Source organism: Onychostruthus taczanowskii, unplaced genomic scaffold (assembly GCF_017590055.1).
Source record: "Onychostruthus taczanowskii isolate IOZ18803 unplaced genomic scaffold, ASM1759005v1 scaffold59, whole genome shotgun sequence".
Taxonomy (NCBI): domain Eukaryota; kingdom Metazoa; phylum Chordata; class Aves; order Passeriformes; family Passeridae; genus Onychostruthus; species Onychostruthus taczanowskii.
The window spans coordinates 2715059-2734868 of NW_024503568.1; the positions used below are offsets into that span (position 1 = coordinate 2715059).

Below are 19810 nucleotides of genomic sequence, written 5' to 3' on the forward strand. Positions count from 1 at the left end.
ACAGGATGAAAGAAAATTTGAGGGCCACTAAACAGTTAGCTCTATGTTACAGGCACTTCAAGGAATATTAGTTATACAACAACTGTAAAGAATGTTTCTGCATTTGACTGAGCAAGGAAGAGATCATTTTTTCTATTGAATCATTTAAAGCCTCTGAAGTTGTAATGAATGCAGTGAAGAAGTAGATTTTTTTTCCAGATCAAAAATAGTTGGATGAAGTAGTGGTAAAATTGGATCTTCAAACCATTTTAAGTAATACTGAGCTCATAACTTTGAAACTTCTGTTTTTATTTTGATAGCTAGTTTTGTAACAGTTAAATGTTGTGAATTTCCTGATTACTTTGTCTTCCAGAAAAAACTGACATGAAAATAACTATTGTGCAGACAGCATAAATCCAGTCAAAAAGACACATCCATAGTTGGACCTTGTGTGTCCCTTCCATCTCAGATTATTCTGTGATTCTGTGATTATTTTCTAAGAATTACTCCAGACATACAAGTTTGGAATGATTGAATGACTTCCATGTAAACATCAAAAATGTTCAGGCTTTCAGAAGAAAAACTGCAATTGGTTTTTCAAGGCTGGTTCACTGTTTATATTTTTGCTAGTTGAGTACTTTTAGAATGAGAACGAAACGGTTTTTAAGATGCTTTGTGAGAACTGAAAGGTGTCATGTTCATGAATTCTATATACTAATATGGCAGAAAAGAATTAGCTTCTTCCTGTGTGTAATACATAGACCTTTTTTTTTGTGCTGTGTATATGTGCATAACTTATTAAATCAGAGTTAAGAGAGCTTTTGGTCTGCTGCTATAAACTATGAATACTGAAGCCTCACTTTTATGAGAATGGAGATTCAGTGTTGGCAGGAAAAAAGACCTGGCTCTGCATTTATAAACCTCTCACACTCCTAAGTTTTAGAATTGTTTCAGTAGAGAACAGTTGTCTTGGAAAAGTCTTATCTTGGAGAGAAAAAGCTGCCAGGTTGCTTATTCTATTTCTGCTGGGGTCTTTAAACAGCTGGAGAGAGACCTTGAGGCAGACTCCTTACTTCAAAGGGGAGCTGGTGTGCAGAGCAGGAAAGGAAAGTGGTCATGTGAATCTTCACGCTAAGCAGGCTACTTGAGTGTTTATGTAACAACTCAAATTTTTTTTGAGGATGCGTGACTTAATACCTGCATATGCATTACATCAGTTAGCAAATTCTGCTCATTGGTGCCTGCTTTGTTTCGGGTAGGACAAGGCATAATCTTCATCATCTGGAGAGAGAGTTAAGCACGGTGAGCATCAATCCAAGCAAATACACAGGGGCTAGACAGTGACAAGGGCATCTGCCCGCACGTCTTAACATCAGGAGGAGGGGGAGTGAGGCGGAAGGCATTCGGAGAGAAGGATGCATTTCAGACAAGTACTTTGGTCCTGTCTAGAGTCAGCTATGCTTTGTCCAAGTGATGACCTGCACAAAGTCAAGATAGAACATTGCCATTTCCTACATTTCTCTTAATATCGATTTAGAGAAAACGAGGAGCTGAACATATTTTTTGACACTTCAACATTATTGTCTTGCTGCTTCTTAACAGCTTTTTTAGAAATATTGAATAGAAATATTGAATACTGAATGAGAAAGGAATGGTATAGATAGTCCAGGACATTGTACTCAATGACTCACAAGGTTCTGTATCTGAGAGAAAATTCTGTAATAACCAGTAAAAATGGGATAGGTACATTTTATGATCAATAGCAGCAGATGTAGAGAAATTGCTAAAATGGAACAGCATTTTGTTTCATCGAAAGTAATTTTCCTTAGAAAAATGGGTACAAAAGACAATGTACTTTTCTGAGCACTTCATACTACTTTCCTTTCTTACACAGTGGGAGTTGTGGAACAACTTATTGTTCATATCCTGCATTTGTGTTCTGTGGGATTGTGACTTGTAAACAGGTTTTCAGAACTGGTTTTGAGGTAATGAATTTTGTACACTATGTGTGTTCTTTTGTCAAGTTTAAAAATTATTTTGATTCCCTTAAACATCTCCTGTGTGAAAAGGGAATTTCAAAATACCTGTCATCTCAATATACCTAGGAAGATGAAAATCTAAAAATTGATCAGTGATCTTACTCCTTGGCAACTTGACATATGAATTGCCTAGAAATAAATGTCTGATTTTCCTAGTTATCTTATTGACAAATGGTTATCTTGCATTTGCAATGACACCTGTATAATTTCAGAAATTGCTGCCGCCCTGAACCATCTTTGGATAGTTGTTATTTCTACTTCCTAAATATATTTCTGGTACACTGTCAGATTTTAAGCTATAATGATCTCTTCACCTGTTTAAATTCTTAGAGTTCATGAAATGAATAGATCATACCCACATTGCATAGTAGCAATTTGTCATGTAGAAGATACTCTGATTATACCTACAAAAACTGGTGCTTTCAGCTGTTAAATTACTGTGTAGCTCAGCAGATCTGGGAATCTATTGGCATAGCACACACAAAAGGTTTGCTCACCTTCTCAGAGATGTCTACAAAGTTTTGCTAAGGGCTATATGCCGTATTAATGTTGCTTTTGCCTACTTTTATTCTTGGTTTAGACCCTAGCATGTTTCCTTTCCTTAGGCTTTTGCTGAACCTAACTCTGAGGATATTGCATATTTTGACCTTTTCCTATGATTCTTTAATTTCTTTCAACTTTAGAGAAAAATAAATACTTTTTTTGGTCATAAGCATACTATAGGAAATTTCAGAAACTTAAGAAAACCTTGATGACTTGGAGAAACAGACTGTGGTGCTGTTGCTTCTGTAGTTGTGCCTCAGTGGCACGGGACATGAACATCATTTTACACCCTGTCGGTACATCTTTGAGTACATCATGCACAATCTGAATCTTTGCTCTTTTTTTCCCCCCAAATTGTTATTTAAAATGTGATTTTTTTCCAATACTATTTATATGCAAAACAGCTGTAGTCATAAAAAATTGGTCAGTATTGCCACACCTTTCTTGAACAAGGATCAAAGTCTTTTCCAAGATGGGAGCTGTTGTTGATGAATTGTGAGACCAAGCTGAAGGAGGTTGTGAGATTTTCCATCTCTCCCTAAAACCTTCTCTGGTATAATGCCCAGGAGGATAACAGCTAGGATACACTTTAGCATTTTCACATGTTTGTTACCACCATGAGGAAGTGGGGTGCAGCATATGATAAATGCACTATGAGCTCTTGGGAGCATGGACTTTCCTTTGATAGCATGCAGTGTCCAGTACAATGAGGAAGCCCTTTAAGCACCACTGCTGCACTAATGCAAAAGAATAACATATTTGGAACTTTCTTTGTCTCATACATGGGCATACATGTCTTTAATTAAAAAAAAAAAAAAAGAGTTTCTGAGTTCTTTCTACAGTTTTTGAAACAAAAAATGTCCTCCTACCTAGGGAACTAGCATTACTAGCTTCACTCTTTGATTGACTTGCTGTCTTTTCCAAGTCATAGTATAAAAAAATATTTTTTAATTTGCTTCCCTTTAAGTCTCAGTAGGGTCATGCATGAGGGTCCTGATAATGCCCCTTCTCTGAGAATTAATGATGAATATTTTCAAGTAGTAACAAACTGTCTGAAATGAGCTCTACTACCTGGAGTGTGGATCTATTTGGTAGTTTGCGAGGGTCAGGTTCCATTTACAAACAGGACACCGTCCACACAAATGATCACATTTGGCCTGCATGTTAAATAATGGATGAAATAATGTCCTGTTGAAGGATATTTAATTTGAGCTTCTTATCTGGTCATTATTGGTGCAATTCAAGCTGGAATGACTGGTGGTTTGTTGATGTTCTCAGCCTTGTCTATATAGATGTATTCTCATTTTGTCCACAAAACCGAAGATTAGCTTGCATGGCAGTTGACTCAAGACAACTTTTATTATGTCAAGGGTTTACTGGGCTGACATCATGAAAATGAGTGAAGAAAGAGAGGAGTTTATAGTGAAATTTTTAATAAGGACTAGATCAGTTTTAAAGAAGTGAACTAGGAATGGAAGCCATCATTGAAAAATGGGTTCATTTGTGCATTTTTGAATAACACCAAATGAATAAGCAGTCCAAACTCCAAAGCAGAGCAACTAAATGATGTAGCCAATGAGGTCTTTTAGGGTGACAGTAGACCCAAGTCTCCCTTGGAAATAAAGGAAAAAAAAAAGAAAAACAAATAAAAAACCCAAAACCCAAACTAAACAAACAAAAAACCCAACCCAACCCAAACCAAACCAAAAGAACAAAAAAATAGAGAAAAGTCAGACTTTAAAAAAAATCTACAATTCTAGAATCAATGTACATGGTTTTTCTGGTGGGTTAGTTGACACAAAATGATACATAATACAAAAGTAATTGATTTTTTTTTTGTTTGTCTATATTTCAAGGCATGAGAAGACACAGATTTCCTGCTTTCAAAAAGAAAATGAAAATGTATGAGAGTAGGAAGGCACCAAATTGTGTTTAGAAAAAGCTTAATGTTCAGCTAAATGCACAGATGCATAAACTAAACACTTTTTATGCTTATACCACTGTTTATATAGTAATGAGGATTTTTCCATCAGTTTTCATCAGTTAAACAGTAGCTGTCTTTTTGCTGTTTAATGGAAACAAGGCAGTCTTGCATAAAAACATCAGATGTATCAGCACGTTATGGTATTTGATTTTTCATATGAGTTCAGCATAGTTATAAGCATAACAGACCAACATTTTAACTTCCTTTTCATTTTTGACTCAGATTTGTGAACTGAACTGGATCCAATTTTGCTTAAGGAGAAGGCTGGATTTTTGGATCATAGAGAAAGTCAATATCCAATTTTTCTTTCTGTTTTGAAAGATGGAGAATTTTTGTTTATGACTAGGAATATCTGCCAAATGCTCTAACACCAGCAAAAATTAACTATTTACTCAAATCAGTGTTTATATCTGTGAGAGTAGACATTGCTCCATGTTTTCAGTGCCCTAGAGGCCTATAAATCCCCTGGAAAACATCACAACAATGTGAAACAACCAGTGCAGTTATTCAACAGAAAACATTTTCGTAGGGCCGTGCCGTACCAGAGCATGCTCAGTCCAGCCTCTATGATAACTCCAAGCCTTAGTGAGATTTGTTCTACTGACTGGAGTCACTAGGGAATGCAGAAAGGAAGGGAGATGCAAGTCATGCTAGCTGAACAATTTAAATAGCCAAACAGCAAGCAGATGAATCCTAAATGTGCTGTGGTGCTAAGGAGCTCTAAGCAGAACAGTGGGTAAGAGAGGGAATGAAGTTCAGCACTTTACAGCTGCCTTTTGAGACTTTGTCATGCAACAGACAGTTGAGATCAGATGGTTCAGGTTTTGTTTTGCATCAATAGAAACTACCAGTCAGTACATTGCAGGGGTGGTTATGAGAAGCAAACACTCCCTTCTCCATAGGTGTCCCCTTTGCCTCCAGATCCTGAGCAGCAAAAGCAAGAGGCCCATATTCAGGCTGGTGATCAACGTGCAAAAAAAGATTGGAAATGGTCTTTCAAAGGTGTGCAATTTTAAAATAAGATATGCTTGATAAAAATAGTGTAATATCTAATAATTTTATTCAGTTGGGTGGAATTTCCATGACTGAGTAGTTTAGAAGTAGATGAAATAAAGTTTTATGTTGAAAGGAGTAATGCCCCAGGGCTTTTGCCTCACTGCTATAAGTCTTTTTTTTTTTTTCTTTTAAAGCTTCAGACCTTTGTTCTACTTCTATAGATTCTTCTTGATTTTGAAAGCTGCTACATACTCTTTTTTTGAAGCTGCCAGACCAAAGTTCAGGAGGTATTTTTTGAGGTTTAGAGGCAGATTTGCTTACCACCCCTCCTCACCCTGTTAGCATGGGCAAATGCAGAATGCATTACTGTTGCATGAAGTCCAGCCCTGGAACTGCTGGTTACCAGTATAAATATTGGGATTTCATTGTTGCTTCGAGCCTCTGCTTTTTAGTGTGTACTCCTTCATCAAGTAGGTATGCTAATAAATTTATTGATATTTTTTCCCCTGTTTCTGGGATCTGATAATCTCAAGTGTTACGTCCAGTCTTACTGCAGAGATCCAACCCTGTCTGGGGTTGGAAGAAGAGCAAAGAAATGTAACACCAATTTTAATTTCCTAGAAAGATGTAGTTCAGTACTTATCAAAGTCAAAAGGCAGGACAATGTATTACCCCCAGCTGCCAATTGTTACTGGAGGTGACAACTGATCACATTAAAGAATATGGGTACTGGTTTGAAATGTTTTAATTGTACAATTAAATAACCTCTTAATTTGTTTTTGGTGTTATAGCTTCTAGGATGAAGAAAAAACGTTATACCTATCCAACTTTTATGTTCAATATTTATTAATATTTCTAAATTTTCTTATCCCAGTAGAGGTATGTATTTAAAATGAGCTTTTATAAGAAGAGTAAAACATATACTGTATAGGATTGTAGAAAATTTATAGGATTTACTTGGCTTTGACATGCAATGCCAGACTATTTCATTAGCACAGTACTTTACCAGGAGGGCCTTTATTCTCCAGCTTGTAGGCAGCAAGCTGTGGGAGGTGAGTGATGGAAGAGACAGGCCCTATTATTTAACATTTGTTTGCCAAATGGTCTCCCTGATTGGAGAAAACAAAAGTTTTAAAAAAGTTTTTACTTTTGTATGAGTTTAGTGATCACAGAAAGATTTTGCATTACTGACAAGGAGTTAGAAATAAAGCTGGATAAAAAAAAATACTTTTTAATTTGACTAAAATACTGTGGACACGGGGTTTGATTATTGGGTGCTTTTGGGTTGTGAGTGTTTAGTTTCTTTTCTTTTTCTTTTTTTTTTTTTTTTTTTTTAGCGTATTTCTTCACAGTGAGCTCACTTGAGACCAGAACTTTATGTACACACTGACATGTTTGCACAATCAGTCCCTTATTACTGAGTTTTCTAAATAAAGAATTGAGACTTTGTAGGGAATATACTTTGGAAGTAGCAGTCCATTTTTAAAATTAAAAGAAGGTTTACAGTTTTCAGTTACTGTAACTATAGTCTAACCATATAATATAAAAAGGAACAGTACAAGTACAGCATTAAAATTTTCCCATTTCAAAAGCTGTACTTGAACCCATACTTGAAGTAACGTCCCCTTTGGATATATAGTATTTTCTTGCACACTAATCTTAAAATACAGGCAGGCCTCCAAAAATTATACTACATCTTTTTGCTCACATGGAAGTTGAAGGACTTTTTAAATTGCACTCTACCAAAGCTTTCATTTATGAACTACAGGCTTTAACTATGTAAGTTGATTGTTAGCAATCAAGAAAAATTAGTCATTAAAAAGACCAGACTGTAAAATATTTAGTAAAATACACCTAGAAGAAAATTTAAACCTGAATTATTAGCTAGACTTTATTTCTTTTACAGATTTATTTCCTTCACCCAATATACTATCTAGAGAAGTATTTTGGGTTTTCAGTTTAATTATGTGAGCATTTTTCCATCCTTAACTATAACTAACCTGTACTATAGGTTGAAAATTAAATTGTGTTAGCATCAAACATGACAAATCCTTTGGGTTCTTTTAATGGATTCTGCCATTTAGGATAATTATTCAAGAAAACAAAAAGAAAGGAAAATGTGGCATGGTGCTAAATAGGGGAACTGTTAGGGTAAGCCAAAACCAGCTGATATTCAGAACTTCCAAAGCAGTCATTAGGAGGGTTTCTATCTCATATTAACAGACAGTAATAGGTTTAAGTGAAAAATGAAACTTTCATGGTTGGCCTGAAAGCCAATGGTACAAATAGGTAAAACATCTGAAAAATTTTATTTTACAATGCTTTTTATTTTGGCTTTCCCTGTACGACAGGTAATTCCATTTAATTGTATGTGGGGAAGTACTTTTCACTGTTTTTCCAGTTTTATAGTTAGTGTTATACTTCAGCACAGTGCTGTAAAGTAAACCGTGAATGAAATAATAGAAGACACCCAGAAAAGCAACTCTATTGGGTATGAGGGAGTGTGTATGTGTATTTTTCTGTTTTGAAGAAAGTCTGGATATCTGCTCAGGTAGGTTATGAGCACAGCTGGGCCTGTTGGTTTCATTTTAATGCTTTCTGAGGGATAATAAGATTTACAAAACATGTCACTAAAACATATGCAGGCAAATACATTTGCACAGAAATCCATATTTCTTAGAGACCCAGACAGAGATTATATTTGTGCCTCATGCTGAAAGCTGTAGTGCCACACTCACTGAGCCATGTCCACTAGGGACAGCCACTAAGGCAGAGAATGACCACATGGAATTGTGTGTGGGGGTTGTGACACTCATCAAGACTGTGAAATGGAAGGTGATTTGTGATCCTGCAGCTCTGCAAGGTGCTACACACACTTTAGAGGCCAGTTATGGGTGTTTAAAAAAGACAGGTTTTAGAAAGAGTAAAAACATTTCAAGCAGACTGAATTAAAAAAAAAAAAAAGTGGAGAAAGGGCACACTAACATAGGATTAAACAGAAGTATTGGATGTTAGATTTGCTCCAGACACTGCTTTTATTCTGTCATATGTTCAACATATATAAAATTTTCACTACATCACTAAGGGGTCCCAAATAAATCTGTTTCGTGATGAATGGAAAAAAAAATTAGCTAGTGTAACACACGTGGAAGAATTACATTAAAAATACCACTGTGAAATGGCTTCCTGTTTCCTGTAGCAGCAAAATAATTCTTAGAAAGCGTTAAAGTGGAATGGTTGGTACCCATTTATATTTTCCTTTGTGTAACTGTATCCTGAAGCTTTGAAAAGATGAGTGAGTTAGGCAATATGGAGCCATCAAGAAACTGTATTAAGCTGCTGTAAAGTGTTTCAACTTTTATTGCTAAGTATGGAAAACTAAAATCCTTGATTTTTTGGCTTATGTGCAAAGTCCTTATTTTTTTGTTCAGACAGGAGGTTATGCAATTGCAATAAACTTTTTTAAAAAAGCAAACTTAGAAGTCAGCATAATTTTGACTGTAGGGTCTGCCTGTATATTTTGAAAAAATATATATGAAGGAGCCTAAGAAAATACCCTTCATTATTCAACTCAAGATTTCTCATGATCCTGCACAAAGTTAACTGGTACTTACAATGGGAGCAAAACCAGCTCTGGCACCCTCGTGGTTGAGAAGAGATTCCACTGAAATTCTTGAGCTTCTCCATTTTGCTCACTGTGATTTGGGGAAGAACTGGGCCTATCCTAAGAAACTGGCCCAGATGGCACACTCTTTTCTAGGGCATTTGCTCTAGTAAAGGTACATACTGTGGCACAATGATGAGGTCTGTTGCAAGACCTACAAGTATTACTATAAATTCAGGGTTTTATTTTTTCTGATGTAAGGTCTTGTGTGTGAGGCAGGAGTGGAGGCAATGGCACTGCCTATCTTGAGCGCACCAACTTTGGAAAAAAGAGCTCTAGGCTATGCACTTAGTGAAGTTTGTAATCAAATTACACCTTGATTTCTGCAAACTACGTATAATGTGAATAATGTGTAAAAAAAAAATGAAGCCTACTTGCTTAAAGGTAAAACACAATTGTTTATTAGAAGTATATTTGGAATTTCACAATGCAGATTTATTATAGTGGTAGCAGAAAATTAAATAATTGACAGCTTTCCATGGAGTAGCTAAGCAGCCGCATTAAAAATGTTTTACTCTCTGATTCAAAGAATAGTATCCACAAGATCTGCACTTTCCAAGCAACAGAATTATTATCAAGTGCTGACTGCCATTTGGGAAGCAAACATGGCTAGTTTTGCATTGGAATGTACTGCTTCTTAAATATAAGGGACTTTTAATGCCAATGTGAAAGTACATAAAACTAATGGCCATTTATATAAAGAAGTTACTGTATGAAAAAAGGTTTGTAAAAAGCATTACTTCCCATCCCACTGTGATTTGGATTCTAATACACCAACAGTGGCAGCCTGGCTTTGCAGAGAAAAAAGTAATATATCTGTTTTTGTGACATTCAAATGCTATGTAGCACATGCAGGAAGCATACTGATATATTTTGGTATATTACTGGTGACTTTCTTAGCAGCAAGTCACTGCAACATTTTTTTGAATTCCTTACCCACATCTCAGTTTTTTCTGGCAATATCTTAAGCTAGATGTATAGCATTTGATGTCATAGAAAGTGGAGCAACCTCAACTATGTTTTGCCTAAAGAGGCAAATCTACATGTACTTGAGAGAAAGCATTTTCTCAAAAAGTTTACTGGTCAAAGGATTAAATGATCCATAGGTCGTTTTTTTTATCACTTATGTATTTTTCCTTTAAAAAGGTTTCCTTTGTTTTTGTTTGGTTTTTTTTTTTTTTTTTTTTTTTTTTGTTTTTTTTTTTTTTTTTTTTTTAGATGTGAGTTATATATGGCTTTCTGTTTAACCTGAGTCCCAGGACACTGCTTAGTATTTTTGGCAGGACAAGGGTCTCTGATTTGTAAAGCTAAAGTAAAAACTACAACCTATGATTTTGGGGTGATAAGACTTATTGAGAGGGGATTATCTAAGTAAATTCTGTGTGTCTTACAGTCATTTCTCTTCTCCAGCAACCACTTCCCTACAGTTTGTAGTGCTTTAGATCTTTCAAATACCATCTTGGCAGAGAAGACCTATTTTCCCAAGTACATATTTCCCAAGTATCATTTTTATACAATAATGTAGCACCAAAAGGAATCTTTTAATGCCTCCTTGGAGTTCTGATACAGTTCCTCTCCAGGGAAGAACTTTCATCAGAATGATGATGACTGAGGAATGCACAGCTCTTGGGCTGGGTTTGGTTGCTCTTCATTTTTATTCTTTTCCTCTTGGTTGGAAAGAGAAATTATATAAACTTCTATCTCAACTAGTGTTTTTGTCACTTGTTGATCTTTGTTCTAAGAAGCTCCTGTATGGAAAATCTTTTGGTTTAATTTTACAGGTTAGCTTTTACTCTGGAAGATTCACTCCTAATTATTGGGAAGATGGTCCTGACAGGTCTCAACATCCTTTAATGAAGTTCTTCTGCATGAAAGCAAGTTATAAAACTCATTTGGTAAAAAGGCAAAAAACCCAGCAGGTGTTATTTGTTGCTGCATGTAAGAAATGTATCTGCAGAATGTACCTGCGAATGGGAATTGTCAATCCCAGTGGATAAAATGTCGTATTAAAATGGAGCCTGTAAAGTTATTTTCAGAGAAATCCTGTGTCTCTGTTCCTGTGATAAACTGTGATTATACACATGCTTTGGACAGAGATTAGTGTCTCCCACATGAAGATCTACTCACTAGATCACTACTATTCTCACTCATATGAGAGAATACATATGTTGTCCTCCATATCTGCATGGTTTGAAGAAGCAGTGACCTGTACGTGCTATATAGTTAGAAGGTAGATGAAGGTGTCTTCAAGAACCTGCAGCACTAGCTGCTACAGTGTTATGAATCAATGTTTCCGATAGTGCAGTATAATTCCTAGATTTTACTTTCAGAAGGCAATAATAACAAAATGTTGGCAGCAACAGCCAGTAGGTAATGGATTAGGACAGTATATAGTGTGTTTCAGAATACCCACAGGTTTTGCTGTGCCAGGTCAGTGTTTTTTTTGGGTGCGGATATGAGGCTGTTTTAAATTGTTAATTGTCACAGACTGTTAGAAAGTATTAACTCAATAAGCAAACAAAAGTTTGCTTTCATTAGACTGAAAAGAAGGATTCATGTCATTTTGACATCGCACTTGTGCTACTGTGCAGTTTTGCTCACTTGCATGCACAGAATTGTGAATTATGGAAATGATGATGTTATCTGTTCCAATATTTAGTGAATTGCAGCTCCAGAAAATACTTTTAATGACATTCTCAAAAGAGGCACTCAGACTGAAGGCGTTCAGTGATTTGGAAGTATACTTTTTCACTAGCAAAGTCTTTTAAGATCATTATTTAAATGACTGTGAAGAGAAGGAAAATTATGAGACAAAAATAGATTAATAAAGTCTGCAACATCTGTTGCAAATAAGAGAAGGTGCGTCAAAGTAAACATAGATAAGTAGACTTTTCTTTTATACAAAGATTATACACAAAAGTAGGGAGTAGGGGTTTAACTTATGAACCTGCAAAGCAAAGAGCAGTATTTTGGACACAGGGTAAGTTTTCATATTAATTCTGAGCAACTTTGAATTGAAAATTTAGAAAAAAAATCATATAAAAACTTCATAATATTCTGTATTAAATGTCAAAAATGTCTGAAGGTGACTGTTTTGGGGTAAGTCTTGCTCTCACACATAGTTTCTGGCAAAAAAATAGGAAACATATGGAGACCTTTGCACCATCTCCTTGCTACTTTTCCCTTAGTTCATATTGCTCGTATCTCAAAAGAAAAAAGTAAGCAACCATTTTGAATTGAATCACATATCACTATTTTGTTCTTTTGATTTTTAGAAAGTTTTGTTACATATTATTTAAACAAATGCCAAAGATTTATGTTTGAAAGAAATATGCTTTCATAAAACATTAAAATACTCAGAAGTAGCCAGATTTTTTGCTTTTAATACTTTGCATAGATTGCTTCATTTCAAAGTAGATACCTATGTAGTAGTTGTTTTCTGCAAACACTTGATCATCATTTATAGGAAGATATGTAATTAAGGACATACAATTTACCCAACTTCACTATAAATTAATAGTGAAATAAATTTAGAAATCGTTTGCTAGTGCTGGGGTGTTTTCAAGGGTAAGTGTTAGAAACTGTTAATGAAAGTTGAAAACCTGAGTATTGAGCAATAAAGGTGAAATTCTTATGGCCTTTTTGTCAAAAATCATTAGTGGTTATTGTCACTACTCACTCTCAGGGTGGATATCAGGATCTAAAAACCTTCGTAACTACCAATAAAACACTAGAAATCTGATTTATTTTTGAAAATTTTTGTCTGGGGATTTACATAACTGAATTTTCATTTCTTTTAAGAAATGAAATTATATCAGCTTTTGAACTAATCCAAGAAAAAAAATGGTGCGCCTTACACATTTTACCTTTTATTCTGACCCATCCTGGTTACTAGAAGATCTTTGTACCATAGATATCCCCACCAGTCTCTTTCCATGTTCTGTGATCAGTCTTTTTTTTTTCCCTTGGGCATGTATCAGAAGTAAAAGCATCAAAATTATCACTGTTCATATTCTACACATAGGAGTTTGATCCTGTGTTTGCTTGGCATGCTTCAGCTCTTGATGTAGAGAGAAGGGAATAGAAACTCTGGTGGGATAATACAAATATGGGGATTAAGAACAAACTATTCCTTAAAGTAAAGCAGAAGCAACTTTTGAGGGTGGAGAATAGCATGATTAGGAATGACTTTTTAAAAATACATCTTGAGTTGTTATTGGCAAAAATCTTAGTCTTCAAAGATTTGTGGAACAGCCATTTATCTCTGAATGTCTTTCCAAACAGTGCCTTCTTACATCAGTTACCAACAAGTATTTTGGTCTAACAGGAGATATTAAAGATGCTGCCTGGAGTTTTTGAAAAGTGATAAAATCAGTTCTAAGAAAAGGCATGACCTGCATCCCTCAAAGCAGTGTTTAACTGCCTACATTACTTGACATCTAAAGAACAAAGGTTTCCAAAAGAGAGACTGATAAGGTACAAATACCTGCATGTAGGCTACATCTTCTGAAAGTGTGCCAGAATTTGTCTGGCAGAAGGCGGAAGACAGACAATATAGATTACTGTATTTTTCATCAAGTGGTTAGTACCATCTGTATGTATTTTATGTGTGCCTTTTGAGAGGCAAGTAGTCTAACTGAGTTCCCCCTAGGCTTTGTTCTCTGCCTCTACACCTACCACTTGGCATAAGATGTAGCCAGTAGAAGAAAACTAAGGTTCTTGGGACCTTTTTCTTGCCTTAGTTGCAACAGCTGCAAAACAGATGTAGGCTGACGTGAGTTCTGCCAAGAATCTCTTCCAAGTCTCCCACCCATTTTCCACCAAAGAGAAGCTAGTCAGGTGATATGAACAGAGTCCTGAAGGTCAGAAAGAGATGGGAGTTCCCAATCTTAGCTTTATAGAGACTGTTAAATAAACAACAACCTATTAGTAAACCTAGCTTCTTTCTCCTTGGAAATTAAAACAACCCCAAATTTTAAAAGTTAATTCCAAGCAGTATGACATTAATAGGACATAAAAGGCAACTTGTACATGAACCACAGCAACACTGCAGCAAGCAGGTCAGATGACAGCAAGAGACTCAGGATCCCCTAACTATTATCCATTTAAGTCTCTTTTTAGATATATTTTTAATATCTTAAATGCATTAGTCAAAATACCATTGTCTTGCTGGCCATATTTTTGTTGAAATAGATTTCCTGGGATTCCAGTTGCGCTGTTGCATTTACCTCAGTACTGAGAGGGAGTCAGCTCTCTATACCTGTCCCAGGTTTCTGTGTATCTCTCCAACTTCTGCTTTCAGCAGTGTTTGAATATACCACATGATTTTTAGTGTATTTCAACTATTACAAATCAAATAAATTATAATCTCAAAAACAAATAAAACCCTGCAACTTTCCCACTGTGTCAGTCTGCTGGTGGAATCTTACTGCTGACAAAACTATGGCTGTCAGGAATTTAAATCCAGCATTGAATTAAGGGTAGTATCCAGCAAAGGAAGAAATGTCTAAATAACCAATAGTCCATGAATGCTTATATTTGCACAGGATCTGTCTGGGCTAACATTGATAGCAGTTCTGAATCCTCTCTGTTGGCAAAGATGGTGGACATAGGCTGCTCATGCAGTTCCCTTTCCTTATCCCAGTATTCCTCCCCTTGCCTTTTCAGTATCCGAAGAACCATTGGCTCTGAATGTTATGAAAAACCATTTGCTGCTGCACAGCAAAGCTGTTTTCCTCATGGAACCGTCTGCTTGCAAAATTTGCTCTGTTACAAGTCTCAGTCACTCAGAGAGATCAGTATCTTCCTGGGAGACGTTTGGATGGGTGCTCCTTAAGTTTTCCCCTTCAAATATTCAAGATAGAAGTAGCTCACAAGGTTTTATAGCCTTGACCCCTCTTTCTGTTGTGTATCCAGTCTTCATTTCTAGTATTTTATTTTTGATATGGTATCAGTGTCATATGTAGGTACATTTATTTAGGACACAGCCTCTATTCTGGAAAGCAGTGAGCCATGGATCTTTCCTACAGCAAGTACTGACATGGGAAAACTTCTTGTTTCATGACCTCACACAGGCAGAGGATGACCAGGACAGTTATAAGAGGACTTCAGAAATTACTTGCATAAAATTAATTTTTGTGTCATGCAGCACATAATGACTAGCCACACACTTCTGCTTTCAAACCTGTGTGAAACACATCTGGCAGTATAAAAATGGTAAGCCAAAATGGCAAGAATAATGATTTAGTTATGCCTCTTCAGTGATTCAAAGGAATGGGGATATAAGGGGTTTAAGTATTTAAATTCAGGTGATCTACTAGTATTTGGGCCTTATAATGGGATGGCAGACAGAGAAATTTAAAGGAAAAAAACCAAAGTGAATGTTCCTGAAACAGAAAAATGTGGAGAGAAGTTAGTGACTCTAGTTTGCCTACTAGTAAAAAGGAAGAAATGTGAATTTCTAGGGGTAAAGTGGCTTTGAAATATCAAGTTTTCTATGTTGAGTTTGGAAATAGATCTTGGCCCCACACTACTGTCAACGGGCCTGCCATCTAACGTCCTACCCTAGGAAAGCCCTACTCTCCTTGTGGCTGAACAACTCCCAGCTACACTCAACAACTTGGGTGGATACCCTCAGTCATACAGCCAGCACTACACTTCACATTTGAAGCAAAGTTCTGTGTGTCATGTCAGCAAAAGTAGGGGTTTGGTGATATGCAGCCATTAGCTTTAAAATATTTTAAATTATTGACTATAACACTGGGTCAAGAATCAACAGTTCTCATTAAAAAAAAAACCCCAAAAACCCCAAAGTTCCCTTCCAAGTAACAGAGTGACTGACAAAAAGTGAAAACATTCTTATACCTTTATAAAATGTAGATTTGAAACCAGACTCACTGGCCAGTTGGACAGGCTCAGGCATGCCGATGATTCATCCGACACAGAGTCCCAGGGAGTGATTATTTTGTGAGCCAGTTCATTTAGATGTTGATGCACGTTTCTATTTAAATCAGCAGCTGAAGTGTGAATTAATCTGTGACATTTTTAAGATGGTTCGTGAGGCCAGAATTTGACTAATGATACTTGTACTCATCTCCTGCTAATTTTGGATTTATAGGTGTTGTATCATACCCAAACTTACAAATGTCTGGGTTTTTTTTTTGTTTTTTTTTTTTTTTTTTTTCTTTTTTCCTTTTTTTTTTTTTTTTTCCTTTTTTTTTTTTTTTCCCCTTTTTTTTTTTTTTTTTTCTTTTTTTTTCCTTTTTTTTTTTTTTTTCCCCTCTTTTTTTTTTTTTTTTTTCCTTTATGGTTTGAACATTCATTTATTTAAGCTGACTTCACTGGCAGCAATAGAATGACTGTGACTAATTTACTGAGTTCAGTAGTTTAGGTCAGGACCAAATATACCTGTTTCTGAGAGCAAAAGGAATTATGAGGGTGATAATGAAACTTTCAGCAAAGCTCCTCTGATTGTAGTCAAAGTATTCTTCAGGTAATGGTGGTAGCAAATTTCCTGTACTGATACCAGCTGTGCCAAAAAGCTCCTACCTGCACCATAGCATGAGAAGAAGATCCCATGGGACATGGGATAGGACCAACTTCCTTTTGACATGTGTTCAGTTTCTTAGCTGGGTTCTGTTAACTTTCCCTGAAAGTGCAACTGCACTAAACCTCAAAGTGTCTGCTGTAAAACAGCTTTGGCTTAAGGTATTAGTGAAATGATAGGGGAGAGAGATTCTTGAAGTATTACTCATTACACAGTAATCAAATTATACATATCCTGTACTGGTTGGATGCACTGAGAGTTGCCAACAGTGGGAAGGAATTGAAGCTTTGCAGAAATTCTTCAGAGAATTGTTAGAAAACAAAACACTGCAAGGTTTTAAGCTAAAGTTTGATGTGTGTCAATGGAAGCAGCAGCTCAAGTCTGCCAGAATTACTTCTGCTTTCCTGATTTACAGCAGAGGATCCATAGGAATGAAAGCAAGGGTGTGTTTCAGAGAGAAGAAAGTTTGAAAAATGCAACTTTAGCTTGTTGTTGTCTTTGGGCTTGTTTTCTGTTTAGCTGTACACTTGTCATTACATTCATTTTTGCCTTTTTTTTTTTTTTTTTCAGATTCCCAAGAAGGAAACTACAAGACAGAGGTCAACAGTAAACCCAGGAAGGAAAGAACAGCTTTCACCAAGGAGCAAATCAGAGAGCTAGAAGCAGAATTTGCTCATCATAACTATTTGACCAGGCTGAGACGATATGAGATAGCAGTAAATCTTGACCTCACTGAAAGACAGGTACCGATGAAAAATAATGGACTTTAAATGTCTGCCCAATATGTACCAGTGATTAGTAGCTCCTCACAGTAAAGCTCCTGTTTATAATACTAATATCTATGTTGATACATCAGATTGAATGTTTTTAGCAAAATTATATACATTTATTATCTCTCTGCTATGAAAGTAATTTATACTTTTATATATACCACTTACAGGTTAATTTCATCTATTAGGCAGAGATGGAAGATAAAAGCATGAGTAATAGATGTGTTTGATGGGTACATGTCTTTTCTAATCTGCCCACACTGATGTCATTGAAGAGGGGGTAGGTCCCAAACACTGTATGCACATGTAGTTGCTTTGCCTGCATGCAACAAATACGAGCAACTTGGTTCAGTCTATTAAGCATATGCAGTGGCCACTAATGCAGAGTTTCTGAACATTCTGTTTCCAGATGGCAGCAAAAATGGGAACGCCAGCAAAACTGGGATACAGGCATTTTAAACCCCTTTATCTTACCCTGCTCTGTGAAAACAGAGGAGATGATGGAATTTCTTATCACTGTTATTGGTTTCCTGCTCACCAAACCCTGCTCCAGGAAACACTTCTGCATGTGCTTAAGTTTCATCATGCATGTTGCCACATTGATTTCTAATGGAAATATCCATGTTACACATGTATTAAAGTGTTTTAGGATCTCATCTCTATACACTAAATAGGTAGCGAAGTCACATTTCAAATAATAATTACATCAATGTACACATTTTGAAAATGTGTTTTAGTAAAGATGTTTAGAATACTGGCCTCAAGTACATAAAATCTGATTAAATATTTCCTACAGTTTTAATATTAAAATGGAAAGACTTTTACCCACTGGTAGACAGTCATTCTTTTTTTCAGGAATCAATATGAGATTGAGGGATTGCTTTAGATGCAATCAGTAAGATGATGATATAGTCAAAAGTAGGTATCAAAATAGCATAATGATTTGTGAAATCTACATATAAGATTTGCAATTTTCTTGAGTTTCATTGACACCTGCCATAGGGATATATATCAAATCCAGCAAAAATCCAGCCTTTTCTAAAAAAATGAGCACATTTTTTCTCACAAAAGGAAATGCAACTGCTTTTTGCTTTGAAATCTTCTAGAGAATGGCTGTGCCTTTGAGCTTTTCAAGAAAAACAGCAATTTTTTGTTTGATTTGACCATAGTGCCAGGTTCCACTGGGGTAATTTTCAGTTACTTAAGTACGGTAGTTACGTTTTTGAAGCACATTATTTTGTAACAAACAATGGATACAATTTTGCCTTTTTTCATTTCCACTGCCTGTGCTATTTTGACTCTTATCTGATTTTGACAGCTAAGGGGAGAAGGAATGAATTCTTGTCTTGGTGACAAAGGTAGAGTTGGCATGAAACTGAACAATGATAAATAAAATTTGAAAAATATCTGATGGCCAATTCAACAGGAATCAGTCAGCTGGATATATCCCTATATTTAATAATGGTGAATTTGGCCTAGAATTTAAGTGTTGTCCGTAATAAATTCGATATTCTTTTCTTCAAAGATCATGTTGAGTAGTACAACTAAATGAAGAGACAGTTCACTATCCTGAAGGGAATAGTCAATCTAAAAGCATTTAGCATACTGAAAAGGGACAGATAAATATTGAATATTGTTTCTGGAGGAGAAAACACAGTCCAGCTACATAAGTACAGAGATATATTTAAATCATGGCAGTACTTTCTGTTCTCCAGCAGTCACAAAGCATCAGTTTTAAACATTCTGCAGATTATTGTGATAATTTATATAGCATTGTCATTAGTCTATTTAATTGTGTAATCTAATTGTAATCTCTGCTTCCCCAGATTACCACAGAGTGACAACTGAGCTCCTAGAGATAACTCCCTTCCTTCCTTCCTTCCTTCCTTCCTTCCTTCCTTCCTTCACACCACCTTAGAAAAGGAAACCATTAAGATTTTTAGTTTGATAGAATCCAGTTCTCTATCTTCCCACAGTAAAATGGTCTGAAAAAAGGAGAAGAAACAACAAAAAAACCCATAAAAACTGTATTGTTAATCAACAAGTGAACACTGAGGGGAAATTCTGGACATATTTTTCAGTTTCTGAATCATACTAAGCCAAGTAGTGTTGTAAAGTAAAAATATCTCTTTTAAACCAAATATTGCTTTGATAGAAAAATAGTGTAAATAGCATGGATCTGGGTATGGGTTTCCATGGTATATGGCAGACTTCAGAAGCTGAATGCCATAAATCAAAAGACTTGGCTCTTCTTGCATACTTGGTTTATATCATTATTCCTCCAGTGAC

General features: G+C 35.8%; 1 protein-coding gene across 1 annotated transcript in view; it reads left to right on the plus strand.

The window, feature by feature from the left end:
- MEOX2 (mesenchyme homeobox 2) overlaps positions 1-19810 on the plus strand; it is a 51964-nt gene that overhangs the window by 21577 nt on the left and 10577 nt on the right. Inside the window, exon 2 of the mRNA XM_041418244.1 lies at positions 17322-17494. Within this exon, the coding sequence (XP_041274178.1) occupies positions 17322-17494 (173 nt within the window). The remainder of the gene's footprint in view (positions 1-17321; positions 17495-19810) is intronic.